The 23,903-nt window shown below is 35.4% G+C and overlaps 1 protein-coding gene across 1 annotated transcript; it reads left to right on the forward strand.

Annotated features, from left to right (window-relative positions):
- Window positions 1–8,518: 8,518 nt before the first annotated feature.
- On the forward strand, window positions 8,519–9,178 carry LOC143606346 (uncharacterized). Its single transcript, XM_077082144.1, has one exon. It carries the CDS (start codon window positions 8,519–8,521, stop codon window positions 9,176–9,178), a length of 660 nt encoding a protein of 219 aa, XP_076938259.1.
- Window positions 9,179–23,903: the final 14,725 nt, after the last annotated feature.

Here is a 23,903-nt window from a genome sequence, read left to right on the forward strand (position 1 = left end):
ATTTATTCTAAATCAAAAGAAGATCATAAAGTTCATCTTAGAATCTTGCTTGATTACTTCGAAATGAGGAATTGTATGCTAAGTTTTCCAAGTGTGAATTTTGGCTGCATGAGATACAATTTCTTGGTCATGTTATCAATGGCAATAGAATTCAAGTAGATCCCGCAAAAATTGAAGCGATAGCTAAATGGGAAATTCCTAGATCACCAACCGAAGTTTGAAGTTTCCTAGGTTTGGCTGGATATTATAGAAGATTTATTGAGAATTTTTCCCGTATAGCAGTTCCCTTAACTTCTTTAACTCGAAAGAATGTCAAGTATGAATGGGGAACCAAGCAACAAGAAGCATTTGACTTACTTAAACAAAAGCTTACTAATGCACCTATACTGGCCCTGTCAGAAGGTACAGAAGATTTTGTTGTATTTATTGACGCATCTCATTCAGGTATGGGTTGTGTACTAATGCAAAGAAATAAAGTAATAGTTTATACTTCTCGTCAATTGAATGTACACGAAAAGAATTATACAACTCACGATCTAGAGTCGGGTGCTATAATTTTTGCTCTAAAATTATGGAGACACTATCTCTATGGAATAATATTTACCGTGTACACTGATCATAAGAGCTTAAAGCACATCTTTGATCAGAAAGAACTTAACATGCATCAAAGAATATGAATGGAAGCCTTGAATGATTATAATTGTGAAATCATCTATCATGAAGGAAAAGCAAATGTAGTAGCCGACGCATTGAGTTGGAAAGAACATGAAAAAACCTAGAGGGTCAGAGCCTTAAGACTGGAACTATAAATAATTAAACAAATTAAGGCGGCTCAGAAGAAAGCAACCGAAGAAAACCAAATCTCTGAAGAAAAACGTAGTTGTACAATTGATTCTTTAATCAAAGGAGATGATGATATACTCAGACTTGGAAATAGAATCTAGGTACCAAGGATTGAAGAATTACATTAAAGGATTATGAGTGAAGCTCATAGATCGAAATATATAATGCATCCCGATAGTGATAAAATGTTTCAAAATCTTAAACCCAACTACTGGTGGAATGGGATGAAAAAGGATATTGCTTTGTTTGTAGCCAATTGTTTAACTTGTTTGCAAGTTAAAGCTGAGCATAAAAAACCTTCAGGTTTGCTTCAACAACCTGAACTACCTGTTTGCAAATGGGAGATGATAGCAATGGATTTTATCATGAAACTCCCTAAAACTATTCGTTAGCATAATGCTATTTGGGTCATTATTGATAAGTTAACCAAATCTGCTCATTTCATACCTATCAACGAATCTTACTCTATGGATAGATTGGCACGAATATACGTGAACAACATTGCATCATTACATGGTGTGCCATTATCTATAAAATCTGATCGGGACCATAGATTTACGTCTCATTTCTGGAAAAGTTTCCAACAAGAGTTAGGAACTCAATTGAATCTAAGCACTGCTTATCATCCTCAAAACTGATGGACAGAGCGAAAGAATAATTCAAACACTTGAAGATATGCTCCGAGCTTGTGTGATTGATTTAGGAGGAAGTTGGGATGATCATCTTCCTTTAATGGAATTCTCGTATAATAATAGTTATCACACAAGTATTCAGGTCGCACCATTCGAAGCATTGTATGGACGAAAATGTAGAACATCGGTATGTTGGTCTGAAACTGGAAATAATCAAATGTTTGGACCTGAAATAGTCCAAGAAACAACGGATAAGATATTACAAACCCGTGAATGACTTAAAACGGCAAGAGATCGACAAAAGAATTATGCTGATGTTCGAGCCATTATAATTCCAATTAGGAAATAAAGTTTTATTAAAGGTTTCACCATGGAAAGATGTTGTACGATTCGGCAAGAAAGGAAAATTAAGTCCGCGTTTTGTAGGACCATTTGAAGTATTAGAACGAATCGATACTATAGCTTATCGCTTATAGTTGCTAGAAGAGATGAAAGGCATACATGATGTATTTCATGTCTCTAATTTACAAAAGTGTCTGGCTGATGAAACCTTTGCTATGCCTTTAAAGGATGTTGAAATCAACGAAAATTTAAAATTTGTAGAACAACCTCTACAAGTTGAAGATTTCCAAGTTAAGAAACTTAAACGGCGAAAGCTAAAATTAGTCAAAACAAGGTGGAACTCCCGAAGAGGACCAGAGTTTACTTGGGAGTTAGAATCGGAAATAAGAAAGAAATATCCACATCTGTTCTAGCGAATCTCGAGGACGAGATTCATTTCAAGGTGGGGAGGATGTAACATCCCCAAAGTTTAGGTCCAAATTTGACAAAAGTATAAAGATAAACGACCAAAAATATTAATGAGATAAGTAAAGGGAAAAATAAGATAAAGAAATGAAGGCATTTGTATGTTAAAGAAATAAGTAGGGAAACTCCATCCCACATGGAAAGTGGGAAAGAAATGAAAGCACTTTATAAGGAAGGAATTTTCCATAGTAATGTTCTTATATGGCTAACCACTCTCACAAGTTCTAGAGGAGGGTACGAAGCACCCGACGCGCACGGGCACATGCACAATTTGGCGCTTTGATGGCGCACTTTGCACTTCGCAGGCTCGCATCGCCACGAGCCGTATAAAGGTCTCTTTAGTATTTTTGAACTATGGAAGATAGATCGAGACATGGCCAGCTACCAAAGACCAGGGACAAAAAATGAAAATTTTGAGAATTAAGTTCCTTTGCGAGACGCGAAGAAAACAGGTAAGGAAATTTCGCGCGACGCGGAGTAGCCATGAAGTAACTACGTCAGGTGCTGACACGTGGCATGTCTAGTGGGTTAACTCAAAAACATATTGGCCTACTTCGCGCGACACAAAGTATGCTTCGCACAATGCGAACAGCAGAAATATTAAAGGCGGCTAAGCTTGTCCTTCACATGACGCAAACAAACCTTCGCGCGACGCGAAGAAGTACTGTTTTTACCTATAAATAGGTAGCCATAGGATGAAGTCCAAATCACACCACACACCCACACAACCTCAAATTTCGTGCCGAAATCCCATCATTTCCGACACGCTCGTTTTCTAGAAGTACGTACAAGTAGAAGTGCTGCCCACGTGAAGTTTAGACAAGCCATACAAGGTAGGGGTTCTGCCAGAGAATTTTAATATATATGGCTTAGACCCTAGTCAGGGGTATGGTCTATACCTTGATCAGATAAATAAGTGAAATGTAGCTTTCATAAGATAAGCATATAGATGAAATATTATTCTTTATTATATATAAAGATATTTCTTATGAAAGAAGAACATTGGTATACACGTTTCTTCATGAAGAAGAAACGTAGTATATAACTGTTTTATGAAAGTAATGAATATCAAGGTAAAGGTTATGCAAAGTAGACTAAAGGTCTAAAGCTAGATTGTAGATCTAATTGTTTATGGAATATTATTCTTGTACTATAGGTTCGAGATAAAGATCAAGCATTTATCAGTGAGATAGATTAATTGTAACAAAAGGTGAATACGCTCAACCTTTTTATAGTGTAAATATGTTTTATTACGTGAACACGTCTATGTACTATCTTTTTGAAAGATATATACTCTTTAAAACTATGAAGGGTTATCCATAATAAAGAGTTATGAAAGAATTTACATGAAGGTTGGTTCAAATCCACTAAAAACCCTTTGATTCAAGGTAGTACTAAACACTCAGACTAAAATACGTATGTGTCTGGATCCTTACATATATGTACTGTAGTGGGCACACTACAGACATACTGACCATGAGGTAAGTGACTGTCTCTAGGGCGAGTGAAGTCCAATTATGTGGTTTGTGCGTATGTTTAGTTCCGATGAGATGGGATTAAGACCCACTGAGTCGTTGAATGCTATTGGTGTTGGGTCATAATGAGTTGTGAAAACCTTTTATCGAGTCAACGTGCTCACCAGCATATAGCTGACGCATTTTTAAACGTGTTTTCAGGTAATCAGGAGTAAAGTATAGAAATGGATATGCCGGTGGAGATAGAAGATCACTAGGCATTGAATACAGCCGGTGGCTCATCTAATTTTGTAATGAAGCATATGTTAAACTTGTTTTTAAACAAGTAATTTTGTAAAATGAACAAGGGTATTTAATTCCCTATGTTATAAAAGTAAATATGTTAAATTAACATTTTCCGCTGCAAACTTTGATAAATTGACATAATTGGTACCAATTGTGAGTCACACGCCTAGGCCCGAAGGCGGGGTGTGACATGGTGAATGGTACGTTCTCTATTAATGATCATTCTGCTTTGGTGTTGTTTGATACTGGTGCCGATAAGAGTTTCATTTCCTTGGATTTTTGCGTATATTGTTGATAAGCCTCGGGATAGGTTATCTAAGCCTTTTACCGTAGAAGTAGCGAATGGGAACTCTATTAGCATTGATTTGGTTATTCAGGATTGTGCCTTAACTCTTAACAAGGTCAAGTTCCGTATCGATCTTATTCCTATGCAAATGGGTAGTTTTGATGTTATTGATGGAATGGATTGGCTAACCCTAAATCATGTCGAGGTTGTATGTTTCGAGAAGTTTCTTTGTATACCTCTCAAAGATGGTCGTATTCTTAAAGTTTTCAGCGCGCCTACTTCTAGACTTAATCTCATGTCGTGTTTTCAAGCTCAACGTTATCTGCGTAAGAAGTACATTGCTTTCTTAGCGCTTATAACAAACCATAATAAAGAATAAAATAATCAAAGAAAGAAATGAATAAATGAGAAAGAAAAGAGAAGAAGTAAAAGGAAGAATGGAAAATATAAAGGAAAATTCCATTCCACATTGGTGGAGGAAGAAAATGGAAGGCTTTCACCATGGTATAAATAGGATTTCTAACTCTTGTCCCACATCGCTAGATTACAAAACTTGTAAGCTCTTTATAAGGAAGAGAGTTCATATGATAATATTCTTATGTGCCAAATCACACCCAGTAGTCCTAGCGGAGGGTGCGAAGCACCCGACGCGCACGGGCACGGGCTCGGGCGAAGTGCGATGGGCGCAATGTGGCGCTTTGATGGCACACTTTGCACTTCACACACTCGCATCGCCGCGAGCCGCTTAAGGGCCGCCTTAGTGTTTTTGCAACATTGACACATAGCCTGACACGTGTCACGCCACGTGGCATAGCTAGGGATGACTCAGCAACCCTACTGCAGCTTCGCGATACGCGAAGATGCTCAAATTTAAGTATAAATAGGGCAGCAATCTGGATTTCACAAACTCGTCCCAAAAATCATACTTTCTCTCGTATTTCTTATATATAAGGCTAGTGTTATACCAAGTAATTGTAACGGTACCTCTCCGATTGAAAGGAACTTTTATATCACGAATCCAAAAGCTCTACCTAACCAAGGTATAACATTGTGCTATCGTGTAGAGTTTCATGTCTCGTGATTATCGTTATGATTATGGGTTTATACTAATAGAAATATACTACATTGTGTTTAATCTAGGTGATTAACACCAGAAGGCTTGTTAAATATAAACTTGCAAGGTGAGACATTCGAGTTTTTGCACAACTCACATTTGTGTGGGAAAATTGATTTTCCAACAGTGTCATGATGCTTTTCCAAAACCATCAAACTCATGACGGATAGTTTAAATATTTTCAAAGGATTTAAACTACATTACAGTGATTAAGTCTCTGTAGACTTACGGGATGGTTACTACTGGTATTGTGGGGTTTTGTATACAAGGCTTTCCTACTGGGCTATTACACGTTACTTATTGGACACATGTTAGCCAATAAGTAATATGACCACAGTCACAGATACGGTCGAGTGACAAGTACATTTCGGTAATTTGTAAGCAGGCAGATATAAAAACATCTTAATGCTGTAACTGTAAAATGTGTCATTTATAAATGAATGTACTCACCAGTATTTCCTGCTGATCAAATATTTTTAAACATGTTTCAGGTGACTTGTTAGAGACAAAGGAATGATGCCTGCGTGCTTCAAGCTTAAATAAGTGGTTTGTCACCAGAATAAAGAAACGTGTTTTGTAAATTAGGGTTTATCCCTATAAAACTTTTGTTTGTATAAAAAAATAGGTTTTTATCCCAGTTTATGAAATAAGAATTATGGTGTTTTTATAACTCTGATTAATTTTCCTAACTACGGTTCTGAAGAAATATTCCACTGCAAATTATTTTAATAAACATAGATACCACCACTCAACGTTCACAGCTCCCCTCCCGGGTATAGGGGTCGGGGGCTGTGACAGCGCTTGTGGTAGAAAAGGATAAGGATAAGAAGAACATTCAAGATATTCCGATTGTGCATGATTTCCTAATGATGTTGCCGGACTCCCATCTATTCGTCAAGTCGAATTCCGTATTGACCTTTTACCTGAGGCGAATCTCGTTGCCAAAGCACCCTATCGTCTTGCACCGTCTGAAATGCAAGAGCTTTCAAGTCAATTGTAAGAACTCTCGGACAAGTGTTTTATTCACCCAAGTTCTTCTTCTTGGGGCGCACCTGTTTTATTTGTTAAGAAGAAGTATGGTTCTCATGAACTCAACAAACTCACCATTAAGAATCGTTACCTGCTCAATCGCATCGATGATCATTTCGATCAACTTCAAGGAGTTGCATGCTTCTCGAAGATTGATCTCCCATTCAGGTTATCATCAACTTCGCGTTAATGAAGATGACATCCCCAAGACCGCATTCCGAATTTCGTGTGTGTAAACCCTACTTGGACAATAGCACCGCATTCCGAATTTCGTGTGTGTAATTCCCTACTCGATATGCGCATTACGAATTTCATGTTATGCCTTTTGGGCTAACCAATGCACCCGCGGTTTTCATGGATCTTATAAATCGTGTGTGTAAACCCTAGTTGGACAAATTCGTAATTGTTTTCATCGACGATATTTTGATCTACTCAAAATCAGAAAGTGATCACAAAGAGCACCTACATGCTATTCATGACCTCATACGGAAGGAACAATTGTATGCGAAGTTTTCAAAGTATGAGTTATGGCTTAAAAAAACCAATTTTTGGCTCATATTGTTAACGACAAAGGTATCCATGTCGATCCCGCAAAGATTGAAGCCGTCAAGAATTGGAAAACACCGACTTATCCCACCGAAGATCGTTCTTTTCTTGGTTTGGAGGGATATTACGTTAGTTTCATTCAGAATTTTTCAAAGATTGCGTTGCCCCTCACTGCTCTAACTCGTAAGGGGAAACCTTACGAGTGGGGGTCAAAGCAAGAAGAAGCTTTTCAAAACTATAAGGACATGCTTTGCAATGCTCCTATTCTTGATCTTCCCGAAGGTAATGAAGATTTCATCATTTTTTATGATGCTTCTAATCAAGGTCTCGGTTGTGTTCTCATGCAACGAGGCAAGGCTATCGCATACTCTTCGAGACAACTCAAGATACATGAAAACAATTATACGACACATGATCTTGAGCTTGGTGCTGTTATATTTTCCTTGAAAATTTGGAGGCACTATCTCTATGGTACCAAATGTGTAGTGTTTACCGACCATAAGAGTCTCCAACATATCTTTAATAAAAAAGAATTCAATATGAGACAACATCGATAGGCCGAGTTGCTTAGCAATTATGATTGCGAGATTCGCTACCATCCCAGTAAAGTGAATGTCGTGGCCGACGCTCTCAGTTGTAAGAGACAAGTCAAATCCATTCTGCTTACTTGTGTTCTTGTTCAAAGTAATCTTGAAGAGCGTATTCTTAACGCCCAACACAAATCCGTCACCAAAGGCGACATGTATGACAAAATTCCGTGTGGTGCGGAATCTCAATTGGAATCTAAGCCCAATGGTCTGCTATATTATATTTTCTTAATCACTTGTGGATTCCCGATCGTGATAATCTTCGCACATTTAATATGGACGAAACGCATAAGTCACGATATTCTGTTCATCCCAGCGCGGATAAAATGTATGCTGATCTTCGTTCCATCTATTGGTGGCCCGAAATGAAGAAATACATTGCTCTCTATGTTTCTAAATGTATCACGTGTTTTAAAGTGAAAGCCGAGCATCATTGACCTTTTGGTTTACTCGAACAGCCTCCCGTTCCCGTTTGGAAGTGAGAAGACATTGTTATGGATTTTATCACTGACCTTCCTTTTACCCGAAAACAACATGATAATATTTGGGTAATCATTGATCGTTTAACGAAATCAGCTCATTTCATACCCATCAAGGAAACATATTCTGTGGATCAGTTGGCACGAATTTATGTGGAGAAGATTGTTTTTCATCATTAAACTCCTTTAACCATTATCTCCGATAAAGATGGTCATTTTACTTCTCGTTTTTGGAAGTCACTTCAATTAGCCTTGGGAACTCGTTTAGATCTCAGTACTGCCTATCATCCGCAATCCGATGGTTAGTCTGAGCGTACGATTAAAACTCTAGAAGATATGCTTTGCTCTTGTGTCCTCGATTTTGGGGGCAATTGGGATGCTCATTTACCGCTCATCGAGTTTTCATATAACAACAGTTTTCACTTTATCATTGGTATGGCACCTTTCCAAGCCCTTTATGGTCGCAAGTGTCGATCTCTGATTTGTTGGAACGAAGTCAAAGAATCTCAAATTACTGGTCCTGAATTGGTTCAAGAAACGACTGATCGTATTGATCAAATCCGTCAGAATCTACTCGTTGCTCGTAGTTGTCAAAAGAGTTATGCGAATAAACGAAGAAAACTTCTAGAATTCAATATTGGCGATCGTGTTCTTCTTAAGGTATCCTCGTGGAAAGGAGTGGCTATATTTGGGAAGAAAGGAAAGTTATCTCCTCATTTCGTTGATCCTTTTGAAATTCTCGATAGAATTGGTCCTGTTGCTTATAAGCTCAAACTTCCTATTGAACTCTCAAACATTCACCCGGTGTTTCATGAATTGAATCTAAAGAAGTGTCTTGCCGAGGGTAATTTTCAAATACCACTCGATGAAGTTCGTATTGATGAGGCCATGCATTTTGCTGAAAGACCTGTTGAGATTATGGACCACAAGGATAAAGTCACTAAACGAGGCCGTATACCACAGCTTAAAGTTCGTTGGGAATCTAAACAAGGTGCAGAGTTTACTTGGGAGCGTAAAGATCAAATGAAGGTGAAATATCCTCATCTGTTTGCTACATTTAATTCTCTAATTGCGGTACGAAATTCACAAAAGTAGGGGATATTGTAGCATTTCTGTTTTTCCATATTCTTATTCATATTTGTTTACCCGATTCAGGAATGTATTCGGATCTTTCTTATCAATAAAATTATGCAATTGTTAGTAAATTAATTGTGCTTATGTTAGCTTATAATTCCTTAATTTTCATTTGTGCCAAATAGCCCTTAGAAACTCTTAAATTCGCTTAAAATGGTTTAAAAATGCATTTTTAGAACTTCGGGGACCAAAACTGCCAAAAAATCAAAGTCTGGTAGACGACCCCCCCCCCCTTCGCGCGGTCCGAAGGAGGGAGGTCATATTCTTCACGTGGCGCGAAGACCCTCTAGGTTAGCCAGATTTGGGTTCAATCTTCGTTTAATGCTAAATCTTTCCCTAATCGACCTTAAATCACGAAAATTGAGCAACAAGTTATTGTATCTGCTAGGGAATAATGTCTAGGTTAATTCTCTATATTTGATCAATATATCAAAGATTTCAAGTCTTGATTTCGTAATTAATACGTTATTCGTTTACCAAAACGAGTCGTTTTCTTGTTCAACAAGTTGATATACTAACTATATAAACAAACCATCATTCCAAACCCTAGAGGTTACTGAAACATAGCATTCCCAGCCATCACTTTCCCCATACCGACGATTTCTCTCTCGTTTTTTCTTAATTACTTGAAGACTTTAAGCTGCAGTTTGACTTTAACGTTTTTAGACCTTTGACCTCGAATTCCCGTCAACTCAAGCATTATCAGGGTAAGTTGTTAACTGATGAATTGTTCACTAATACTCACTTGTCAATAAACCTCAATCAATTTATGAGATTGAGAGGTATTGACGGGTCAATTTAACTCAAACCCGTTTAAGGGCAAATTAGTCAATAACTTCGACTATTCGATTTCTTATGCTTCTAGTCGTAACCGACTATCAGTCAAGAAGAATTTTATTTTTGTTTTGAGATTTTAAGGCTATTAATCAAAACCCAACTTCCGACTCACTGTTCGGATTCTTGTCAGTACCAGTTCGCTTAAATGTTTAATTACTCATAACCGGAGTTCTAGACATCCTTTTTGAACGATTCTAGCAGCAATGTTTTCGGTTTTACTCATAGTTATTTATCTCAAAGTTTCAGGTTTATTTGAAGTACCTCCAAAGACGCATTAGAAGACGTTTCGTTCGATTTTCTTAGCGTTTATTCTTATTTCATTCACTCGCCTAAACTATAAGGTGAGATTTATCATTCCCCTCTATTTTACTGATTTTAAATAAGTTTTGGGGCATATGCGTACAAGTACTAATATTAACTTTTACCTTTATATTGGGTACCTACACAAAACTAGCAAACGAATAATTGTGTGTATTCGATCAAATGTTATTTGTTACTTGCTTATGTGCTTATATTCTATCATATTCGGAAAGGTCCATCATATTCACATTATAGTATGATCATACGACTGTCAACGTAGCCATAGCCCGTGTTTGAGTGGCATGGTCAACCGACACATTAACTGTTTGCGGTTTGATTGTTTAATTACCGCATTTACTTCGTTTTGCTTATTTACATATAATATTGTACCACGAAAACTGGTGATATTCTCACTCAACCTAGTGTTGACAAAAATCTACGTTATTTTCTACACATATGCAGGTTATCAGTTGACTTGAAGTTTGATGTGAATAACGCCTAGAAAGACCTTAGAAAACATAATGAAGACTATTTATATTATTATTGTTTGGAATTATCTACTTATTGTTAGGATTATGTTGCTATGTTTTGAATGGTTGTGCACTGAAATTTTGAAATAATTAATTTAATAGATACTGTCATATTCTATTTTATGATAGTACCTTTGACCTGTGAACAATCAGTTTGTGTCCCGGCATTTCTGCCGTAGGTTGGGGTGTGACAATAATGACCAAGACAACTCTAACTATTTATTACCTCTCAATCTCAAGATAGGTAGAACACTTAATTTCTCTAAGCACTCAAACAATAGTTCATACGGATTATGTCGACTATAAACTATAAACTAGTTACGAACACACAGTAGGTAACCTAATATGCATCTACACATGAAAAACATTCACAAAAACACATATGGAACAATTGAATAAAATTAAATTAAAAATAAATATGCATATTCATCTTATTAAACATCAAAAAGTTTATTACAATAATATTAATCCAACACCAATCACCAAAAAACCGTGAAGCAATCCAAACTCAACAAATATTCATTCAAAACCTAGGTAACTAGTAGAGTTTTAGCCAATAACCAAACTCAAAAACATAAAATAAATAAGTTCAAAAATATAGTTCATAATAAAATCAAACCAAACAAACAGTGTTTGAGTGAGTAGGTGTGAACCCGAACACCTACAAAATATTCCTGACTTGCGACTGTCTTGGAACCCTATATATATATATATAGGGGAAGTATAAAATGAAAACTCACTTGAGTTGTGAAAACCCTATGTAACATCGTTTTTTTTTTGTTACACATGTAATATATGTTGTTACATTTAATACAAAATATCGAAAAATCAAAAAAACATTTTTTTGCTATTTTTTAACATGTTTTTACTAATTTTTATATATGTTTTCAGGAGAGAGAAAATGTTATATATTTGTTTACATTTTTTATTAACTTTAATTGTGGAACACAAGATTTAAACTTTAATTAGAAACATGTGGTTGAGAATAGGTTTTTAGAGTTTTCACAACTTAAGTGGGTTTTATTTTAACCTAACCCTATATATATATATATATATATATATATATATATATATATATATATATATATATATATATATATATATATATATATATATATATATATATATCTAATAAAAGACTACCACTTTTGTCACTTGTCAATCTCATAACCCTTCTTACACTTTTTCAACCAATTTTAATATATATTCCTTATCTTTTAACCCATTTCAGTAAATGAATTCAATAGTTTTATTAAATGTAAATCCTAATCGATTCATTTATTAACATTAATAGTGAAATAAGAAAATAAGAAAATATAAAAATTGTAGTTGCAGGTATGTTAGAATAAAATTTTAAAGTCACAGGTAATTACAAATAAAGAAAATAGAGGTGCATCATTTTCGAAGAATTTAGATTTATATGGTAAACTACAAATTATTTTTAAACTGACATTCGAAAAACAGTGCATAATTTTTTTATATAAGATTGGCTTTAAATTTGGATTTAATAGTTTTTTCATATGCATCTGAACTCAAGAAAATGTGTATTTTCTTAATATTCTCCAAGCATTTTGTATAAATATTGCAAACATGGAGAATACCTATTATATATATCTTGGTATTTAGCATTAAATCATTGAAGTTGAATATTATAACTATAATTCATATGAATAACGATTTACTATATGAACTATCTGTCATTTTGTAAAGGTATACATAAGAAATTAATCCTTTATTTATATGATTTTTTTGTGTAGTATAAAATGTTTTAACAATAAGAAGATCAATATTCAGTTCCAATATTTTCTTGCATAACTCAGACCAAAATACTTCATAAACATATATTTTATAACTCGATTTATACTTTTTTTAAATATATTTAATTTAATATGTTTTATAAGATAAATTATTTAATTAAAAACATTCAAACTTTTAAACCAAAAAATCTGCTTCAATCCTATTCCACTATTTTCGGTTTCCAAAATCATTTAAAATATTGAAACCTAGAATATCATTTTCATTATATATTTACATAATTTTAAAATTATATTAACTTATTAATTTTTGTTTTATATAAATACAACAAATTGGGTTTACGTTAGTGTAACACGTTGGTTAGTACATAATTAAAGTATTTATTATGGTTTATATTCAAAATAATGAAACTATATATAGAATTTCAAAAAAAGATTACAATCGTAACATTTATTATTAAAATATGTTATAAACATTCATTAAGATTCACACTTATTATAGCGTAACTTAATAGAAATATTTATTATTTTCATTTTCATTTTCATTTTCATTTTTTATTATTTGTAACTTAATCATGCTCCTCATTATATTCAAAGAATATTCCATTTTCACATTAATTTAAAAAAAAATAGTTAATCCAGTTAAAAGTCATTTACCATGCTTCCATAAAATTCGAAATTTTTGCTTCTTTTTTTAGTTTTCTATAAGTTGTTAAAAATATATATATAGATTAATTAAATATTCCAACAACTTCCCATAATATTAACTAATAACACGAGATTAGTATTCAAATTTAAGCATTTCTAATCTAACGCTTACAACTACTGTAAATAAGAATAACTATCTTCACTTTACGCAACTTTAAATTTTTTAATATTCTGCTAACTCATTATTATTTGAACATGGCTGTAAAGTTAGTATGTTTTTGTCATTTTTCTGGTAATTACGTTTCATATGAAGTGAAACAAATCATTTTGTTATAGTTTTTCGATTTTATATGTTTCTTGATTATACAATTGTTAATTATGAAATATAAAATCAATTAAAAATTTGTCATACACAGAATATTAATGCAAACAAATTTATCATAAATTCTAAAGATTCTAAGGATGATTATATCAACGTTCAGGTAATCTGGTTTTTGGGATAACTATGTTTTTTTTAATAAACATGAGCAAATGATCTCAAATGACATCATGTTAATTGATTAAAAGGTACGATATTTTATGTGCATAAATATATTTTTTTTGTTAGTTTCATGGATACATTATCATTTATCTAGGGTTGTATGTACTTGAAGAACCTTATTTGTCACACAGAAGAGTTATAAGCAGACCTATATGTTACCTTATCAAGAGTTACAAGCAGACATGAACTAAAGATTTTGATTTTTGATAAATAATGTATACCGACCAATGCAATCATAAATGTAATGAACAAGAAAGGTTTTACTTATTTGTAACATATTTGTTAATCTTAATTATGTAATTTCTGTAATTTTAATGTAAATTGTAATTGCATTAACAATATATGATCATTTAATTGACTATATTTCACATAATAGTTCAAGTTTAAAATTTTCATCAATTATCAATGTAATACACAAGTCTCAAACTAGTATATATATATATAACGGTCTTTTTTCTTCTCTCACTTGCGGCTCTTGTTCCCAATTATTAAGAAAATTGTTGCGGCTGCTAAATTCCTTCGTCACGTCAATCTCTCTCCAATCAATCTCTTATTATTCTTCCAATCTCCAGATGGCGGCTGCCTCCTGTCAAATTCTTTTCTACTCTGAATAATGAATCCTCCAAAATTCATGTCATCCAATCTTTATAAAACCTTATCACCGACTTCAACAATCTTTGGGTCATTCACGTATGTCACTCATTCGATATGCTACTGCCAAAACAAAATGATGTGCGTTATTATTAGCATTCATAAATTAGCATCTAGACAAAATAAATCTTTTTATAACCATTATCGTTACTATAAAAGTTAAATACTTTTACTTATAAAGAGATGGGTACTATCCTAGTAAAATTTATATAACAAATCACTCGTTCATCTCTATTTAAAAATCAGTTCAAATACACATTTTTGACTCGTTGTTACTTGTAACATTAAATACCCACATACGAACCAATTAATAATAATATTCAATAAAAATCTGGCTCAAAAGTACTTAAAAGTGTAGAATATATTTATATAATAATATGTATATTTTAGACCACATCAGCTAAACTCATGAACTCAATAATTTTTTGGCATGTATTCAGGTATTATGTGGATAGCAGTTTGGATTAGCTTTGTAATGAGAATTCCTAAGTATAGAGGCGTTTGCCAAACATAAACACTGAAGATTAGAGGACAAGAAGACTAGTAGAACCTACCACGGGATTGCAGCATTGTCAGAGAAGAGATAGTTGTGTAGCCTTGTCACAAATACGTAGTGCAAACGTTGTAACTTATTTTTATCAATAATTTTCCGCTTGGTACCAATTTGTTTATAAGACGACCAGCCCCGTGGAAGGGTGTGACATATAACGAGTATAGGTTTGCGATATATAAAGTATAGCTGAGTATATCAGATTCATATCTATATTGTGTGGTCCAAATTGAAAATTAACAAAATTTATTATATTCCATTTTGAGTATCATGTCGGCTCATTCAATTCCATCAAGCTAGTTTTAGGTTTGGGCCAAAATTTCTTCCGTTTTTTATTTTGAGGGGAGAGTGGTAGGGATGCAAAAAAAATTTCGATTTGGTTGAAATTGGCAATTGATGGGTTGTGATATATAGGTAGCGATGGTGGAGATGGAGATGGTGGTGGTTTTACAAAGAGGGCAAAGTACATTAGGGCATAGGGATACATTTACAATGTCATACAAGGGCATAAAAGTCTTTCCAAATGTTTTTTTTTTTTTGACAGAAAATTAATAGACAAAGAAACTCATAATGATCCCACTGTAAAACCACATCATCATCATCATCATCATTGTACTCATTATATCCATCAATAGCAAATCTATGGTAGGGTCTGAGGAGGGTAAGATATAGACAGCCTTACCTCTACCTCGTAGGAATAGAGAGGCTGCTTCCGGTGAGACCATATGATTTCGTGGGAGGAGCACAAATTGCTCCAACCCCAAACCAAAGGGACACAATATGCTATTGCACTTAAATCAATTTGTTATGGATTTGTTATAGGGAAAATTCTTAAAATGTCACTTTGGATGAAAGAAACCCTTAAAATATCCTCTCTTTCTTGAAGATTCCCAAAACATTCTCTACAAAACTCATCGGCTTCGATAAGTTTCGAACAAAATATGTGGGCGTCGACGAGATTGTGTATCTAAGGGTATGTTTGGTTGGAGGTAATGGAATGAAGGGGGAATGGAATGGGAGAAGGAATGGAATGGACAAGAGAATGAAATGGATCATTACCATTCCATTTCCTTGTTTGGTTAACCTATGAGAATGAAATCAATTATTCATTTTTATTGTTTGGTATCCAAAAAAAATTGTAAAAATGAAATAGAAACAATAAAAGCACTCATATCTCAAAATACTTTTTTAACCCCCCCCCCCCCCCCCCAAAAAAAATAAAAAAAACCTTACAATGGAGACGGTGGTAACTCCGGTGACAAAAATGGTGGTGGTGGCGGTGGTGGTGTCGACGGAGTTGGTGGTGGTGGTGGTTGTTAGGTGGTGGTGGTATTGAGAAAGTAGGGTGAAGGAGAAATGGAATGACAAAAAAAGAAGGGGGGGTGGGAAAGAATGGTTTTGATGGAATGGGATTTCTTGTGTAATGGATAATTTCATTCCACTGAGCAACCAAACACCACATTTTTCATTCCCACGTAATGAATCATTCCATTCCTACTATTATTCCTGCATACCAAACGCTACCTAATGCTTAGAGGACACATGGCACAAAACAATTTAGCAATACCAATGCCCGTTTAGAACTCCGACCAATTTAGCATTCAATTCCATCGCCTCGACCAAATTGTACTTTTTGAATATAATATATTTTTATTTAATTTTACTCATAATTTGTTTTTTTTTAATAACTTTTAATATATAAGTTTTATAAAATTTCAAATATACTGTAGAGACGTCCTTATTTTTATCTAAATGCTGACCTATCAGTTAAAACTATATCGAAACATTCAATAAAAATTTTACCCAACTATATTTTGAGTAAAATAGATATATTTTAAAAGTTAAGTATGCCTCAACAATAAATTTAGAATTTTGTATATCTATATATTTTAAAAGTTATAAAAAATAACCAAATATAAGTGAAATTAATTACAATAATATAATATTAAAATAAAACTCAAAAGATAATTTAGTTTCAATTCTCGAGCAAATGTGGCGGGGACGATGACGAGATTTGGTTCAAAAGTTGTCGACATCGACGGATTTGGTTCACAACCTATTGGTGCCGAAGGATTTGGTTCAAAACCTATCAGCACCTACGGATTTGGTTCAAAACCTGCTGGCGTCGACGGATTTAGTAGGACACAAAACATGTCGGTGTCGACGGATTTGGTTCAAAACTTGTCTGCGTCGACTAATGTGGTTCAAAACTTGCCAACGTCGACGAATTTGGTTAAAAACATGTCGGCATCTACGGATTTATGACACATGGCTGGTTTTTATTAATAACTTATGGATTTGATTCAAAACTTGCTGGAATTGACTAGTTTGTTAAGAATACTTTGGGAATTTTAAAATAAATGAGACAATTTGGGTCTCTTTTTTTATAAATACATCTTGAGAATTTTTCCTTTTGTCTTATTCGGTTGTATCTGAATATTTAATTTGTTTTAAGTTTTAAATTTTAAATTTAATAGGATGCATTAAAAACATTTCACTTGTCAACAGCTGGTTGGTATGCAGCCGCTCTCAGTGAGTTGACTGTTCACACCTTTTCTTCGCTAAAATCATTTTTAATAATTGGCATTAGGAATAAATTACGCAACACATGAATATAATTATGCACCGTGTGAACAAAATGGGTAGCTGTTTTGTTTTGCCTCTCCTCTTTTGAAACGTGACGTGATGATAAAGGTGTTTGCGTGATTAATAAAAGGGAAAATCCTTAAAATTATCCATCTACAAAATAAGATTCCAACTTTTTCTTCTAAACTTAATATTTTCAAAAATGTCTCTCTCTAACTCATCTTTGACCATGTATTAGGAAATCTAGCGCTTCTTGGACGACATGTTAGCATAACACGTCGTCAAAGATGCGTTGGATTTCCTAACACATGGTTAAAGACGCTAACACGTCGTCAAAGACGCGTTAGATTTCCTAACACATGGTTAAGGATGAGTTAAGCCTCCAAACACATAGTCAAAGATATGTTAGCATCAAACGCGTGGTCGAAAATATGTTAGCTTTATTGTTTGTTTTTTTAATATTATATTTTTATAACTAGTTTTACTTATATTTGTTTTTCTTTTATAACTTTTAATATATAAAATTTTATATTATTTCGAATATACCGACGAGAAATATTTACTTTTATTTACAGACCGACATAGATTTTATTTAAAACCGAGCGGGGTCAAATTTTATTGAATATTTGGATATTGATTTGGCACGGCTCGAGTTTGAGTTAGTTTATGTCGGTCAGTAGGTAAAAGTAAGCATGTCTCGTCGGTATATTCGAAATAATATAAAACTTTTATATAAATTAAAAGTTATAAAAGAAAAACTAGTTATAAAAATATAATATTAAAAAAACAAACAAAAAAGCTAACATATCTTCGACTACGCGTTTGATGCTAACATATCTTTGACTAAGTGTTTGGAGGCCTAACTCATCTTTAACCATGTGTTAGGAAATCTAACGCGTCTTTGATGACGTGTTAGCGTCTTTAACCATGTGTTAGGAAATCCAATGCGTCTTTGACGACATGTTATGCTAACATGTCGTCAAAGACGCGCTAGATTATAACATGTCGTCAAAGACGCGCTAGATTTCCTAATACATGGTCAAAGATGAGTTAGAGAGGGTCATTTTTAGAAATATTAAGTTTAGGGGACAAAGTTGAAATCTCATTTTGTAGATGGGCTATTTTAGGGATTTTCCCTTAATAAGATATGAGGTTCCAACCTCATTGAATGTAAAAGATGAAGAATAAAAAAATCAGAATTTAAAAAGAAAAGTCGTTTTACTGTTAATTTAAAATTAAATCCACCGATTTTTTAAATCATAGTGAAACATAAGATCTTTTCCGAATATTTATATTATCTTACTCGGGTCAGGTTATTCTATAAAGGCGGGTAAAATGAGAAGGATTTGCATAAAAAAAACCCCTCAAAAAAATAATAAAAAATCATAACTCAAAATTTAATAAAAAAAATAAAAAATATAAAAACACAAAAATGATTCCACTGTCTTCCTCGTTCACAAACAAAAAATAAAAAAAAATTAAACTTGAAAAATACACAATGTTGAGGAAAAAAATATCATTGTGTCTTTTTATTTATCATTACGTTTTTTGTTTATTTTCGTCGTCGATTGTATCTTTTTCCTTAACATTGTGTCTTTTTTTTCTTGATATTGTGTTATATTATTCAACATTGTGTTATATGTTCTACATTGTATTGTATTTTGCGACATATTGTGTTTTTTTATTTATCATTGTGTTGTTTATTCATTTTCGGCATTGTGTGTTTTCAGCGGTTTTTTTTAACGGGATGACGGATGAAAACATTTTGGTTTTTTAAATTTTTTTCGTTTTTTTTATGTTGAGTTATGATTTTTTTTTTTTTTTGATTTTTTAAAGATGTTTTTTATATGACTACAAAATTTTTCTCACACTTCTCATTTTATCTTCCTTTGCATTTTAACTTTTCCCTACCTTACCCATATAATGAAAAATATTAAACCATTTATATAATGCATACAAAAGTTTAGAAACATTAGTTATTCATTTCCAGTTTTATTTGTACTGGCCTACCTTTATTCCTCTCTTAGTTGTTAGGCCAAACGTAGTGAGGCGTAGGGCTGTCACACTTTTATCCGAAACCCGAAACTCAACCCGAAAAAACTTGTACTCGAACTCGAACTAACCCGAACCCAAGAAAAGACTAACCCGAACCCGAACCCGAACCGAAGTAATTTGGGTTGGTTCTCGGGTTTGATTTATAAGTTTCGGGTCAACTCGAGAAACCCGAATAACTTTTAGTTTTGAAATTAAATATATTTTTAGGTATAATAGGCTTAGTCTTAGTCACTAAAATTATCAGAATCTGAGCCTAATCGACTGTTGTCATTCCAACTATTATGGATCGATTGTTTATTGTTAATTTATGTTTTCCGTTTATTACTAATAGCAACCGTAATCGAACAACCAAATCACGTCTGATTAAAGACGAATTTGATTCGAGTTAGTTACTTAGTTTTATTCTTCTTTTGAATTGTTTATAACTTTATCAAGTTATGTTGGTTTATTAATTGATTATTTGCGTTATGAGCAAATAAGAATGTGCTGTTATAATTTTAGCATAGAAGTTTTTTATTTATTTTTTGTTTTTTGTTTCGTTTTTTAGGATACTTGAAACCCAATTAACCTAACCCGAAAAAACCCGAATTACCCGAATCCGAAAAACCCGTGGGAGATTTGGGTTGTGTTTCGGGTTAAGATTTAAACTTTGAAACCCGAAGAACCAGACCCGAAAAACCCGAAACCCGAAGAACACCCCTAGTGAGGCGACAAGCCCGGCGTTTTAGGGAGAAATACATGCCACCATTCAATTTGGAAAAATAATAATATTATATTATTTTGACTGTTATCAAACGGTCGAATTAAAAAAATTAATTAATAAAATTAATATAAATACCCAACCAATTCAACCATTTTCACCCTTTCATTTTATACCAACTCAACCTACAAAACCCATTATCATCCTATTTTCACAAAGAATGGATTCGACAAAAACTATCGACATTGTGGATCAATTTATTGAGAATAACAAGGCGACAGATAAGCTCATAGAAGAGACAGGGGAGCAAGACGATGCAGTTACGACTTACGAGTACATTTAGGACCATAGCAAATAAGATAACTTCTGCTTCTACTAGTTCTTGTCCGCGCACGAGGCAATTGCTTATCATTCAAGACCATGAAGACGAAGATGAAGATGACAAACAATACGAAGAAAGCGAAGGACGAGTTATAAATTATTATTTTTATATGTATTTTTTATTTTGTTTATTTTTAATGTTTGTTTTTTAATTTTAATGTATTTATTTATTTATTTAATTTAATGAAGTTTTATTTGTTTATCTTAATTATAAAAAGAAAAAAAAATAAAATGACATGACATGACATGACAATGTGATGCGACAATATTAGGCGACAAACCACTACACCTAAAGAGGTAGGTCCCAGCAGAGCCCAGTTGGACCCGCAAGACTCACCTTAAACAGGGACGTCTGCGCAGAAACCAACTGGATCCGCAGGACCAACCATGCTCAGAGACGTGACGCCCTTACGCGCAGTACGCAAGCTGGTCCCCGCAGGAAATGCCTCCCAATGGTGAAGGACTCCGCCTGTCCCCGCAGCCTCGGATACAAGCCATTAGGGAAGACCACCCGCGCAGCAAGGCTACACGCACAAGGCACTTAGCTCTCAATCGTTCAGTGTCACCTGAAGGAATGAGCGAAGCCGGGAACAATCCCGCACAAGGGCGGGAGGGGGAATACTCCCGCCCAAATAAGCCAGTCCGTACGATACAGGAAGATCTTCTGTACTGTACCTGACGAGGTATGGGAAAAAGATCTGACTAAAGATACGACAGCTTATAGACAACAGTATGGCGAGCAGCATGCTCCTACACTGTATGTCACTATTAGCCGCTGCCTACTCACCAACTCTTGTCATACCACGTGCGTAGCTGACAGTTGGTGGAAAAGGAATAGTATACAGCAGGTCTGGTCGCTGTCAGCCGCTACCTACCCACCAACTACCAGCAGGGCACGTGCGTAGGCTACTGTTGGTGGAACAGGAACACTGTTGCAGCCGGCCATACCTCCTTGGAAACCTACCTTCGGCTATAAATACCACAAATGGTATGACCATCTCATCTTATCTTGTATTATCATATCTTATCGGATTATCATCATATTATACCTGATATCTGCTCTAGCAATCTCTTAATATACTTTTATATTTAAAGAGCAATCTAGTCTGATTCTCACGCCGGAGGGTGGTCACAAGGAGGAACCCCCCCCTTCTCAGTGACGAGCTCACGGTGTCTGTTTTGCAGGTTATCAGAAGAACCATCTTCTCAGGGTCTAAACCCCTCGTGGAAACATCTATCTAACCCCCAGGTTACCAGTAATCTGCCCGGGGTCCGGTTAGTGTTTCTTCATTGGCGCCATCCGTGCATAAAGCTAGAACTACATTTTTCTCCAGTTTTTTCAAACTTCTACAAAGATGGTTAGAGAAATTCCAGTAACCACAACCCCAGCTACTGGGGGGAATACCGGTAACACAGTTTTTACAAACACTACCCCGGTTACCCAAGCCGGGGCAAGTGAAGTAAATTTTACGAACACTACCCCAGTTACTCATGCTGGGGCAAGTGCAGTAAATGATCGCCTACTGGGATCCACGGATACCCAGGTTGAGAAACGAAGACTCCCCCGCCAAACTCTCGATGAAGTCAAGGCATGGGCGGAGGCACGACAAAAGGAATTCCAGGCCGAGTTGAACGAACGCTTGCGTTCCGTACAACAGGCCGAAGAATTCGAATACTGGGAGGAAGACTCGGAGGAATCCGACTCCGACGCGAACCCTCGCCATAGGGCAAAAGGGAAGCGTAAGGAAATGGAATCCCAACCGAAAAGGCATTTTGGACAAGCCTTCAAACCAAAAAGCACAGGTGGAAGTCCACGAGACTTCTCCAAAACGTTCAGACCAAACGTTGCAAATGCAGGAACGTCCAAGTTTGCAAGGGACATTGCAGAGGCAATCGCCCCAAAGAGTGCCAAACAAATGCCTAACATAGGCACATATGACGGTATATCTGATCCAGACGATCATTTGAACAGGTTCATAGCGGGGGCAACCGTCAGCAATTGGACGGAACCCACGTGGTGCTACATGTTCCAAATGACGCTTGTTGGGGCTGCTAGAGCTTGGTTTGATCGTCTACCGGTCAACCACATCTACGACTGGGCAGACTTCCAGCAGAAGTTTAGCCAACACTTCAGCCAGCAACGGAAGTATACCGAGGAGCAATGGACAATCCTCAAATGCATACGAGAAGAAGATGAATCTCTGCCAAACTTCATCACTCGCTTCAACTCAAAGAAGCTAAGTTTGGGCAATATCAGCGAAGATCTTGTTCGCCAGCGGCCTTCATCCAGGGCGCGCATGACCCAGAGCTCATCCGCACCCTAACGGGTAAAGATGGTATGCCATCCACATGGGATGCCATCATGACAGCAGCAAAACGCTATGCGGAAACGGAGAAGCAACTGGGTAGAGATCTCCACAGAGCACAAACATCTACACTCAGAAGACGAGAGAAGGCAATGTCCTCACCGCCCGATTAAATAAAAAGCGAAAGCTAGGCATTTGGCAGTCAAGGGTAAACTTTGACACCTCATCCGGCTTGCAACATCGATTGGGCGGAAGGGATAATGTACAGCCGCACCGAAACTCCAGATGGACGCCACTCACCAAAAGCGTCACTGAGATATTCGCCACCGAAGAGCTCCCGTGGCCAAAGCCTCCAATAATCCGACATCGCCACGATGCTGATCGGAGCAAAATACTGTGACTTTCACAAGACAAAAGGCCACAACACTGAAGAATGCATAGACGTAAAAGACATGGTTGAAGCATTTGTCAGAGATGGGACGCTCGCGCACCTCGTGGCGCAATAAAAGCTGAGCAGGCGGGTGCGTGTAGAACCCCAGCTGGGGAAAACACGAATAAAATTCCAGCTTCAATGTCGAGACTACATGCTGCGTAAAGAACGAGATCCCGAACCAGGTGCGTATCGGCTCGATGGCACTACCCATCCCAAACAATATGGAAGGGAGCTTATTTACACAGTTTGCATGTAAATCAATTCCAATTTGTAAGAAAAGGCCAAGAGCCACTTCTAATGGAAATGATTCTCTTAGAACATCGAATCTGATGATTTTACATTTATACTTTTCTGAACACATGGTGACGGCATTCACATTACGTGAAGTCATTGCGTGGGAAGGCGGTCCTACCC

Source organism: Bidens hawaiensis, unplaced genomic scaffold (assembly GCF_021521415.1).
Source record: "Bidens hawaiensis isolate Kalapana, Puna unplaced genomic scaffold, B.hawaiensis_p1.1 tig00074420_1, whole genome shotgun sequence".
Taxonomy (NCBI): Eukaryota; Viridiplantae; Streptophyta; class Magnoliopsida; order Asterales; family Asteraceae; genus Bidens; species Bidens hawaiensis.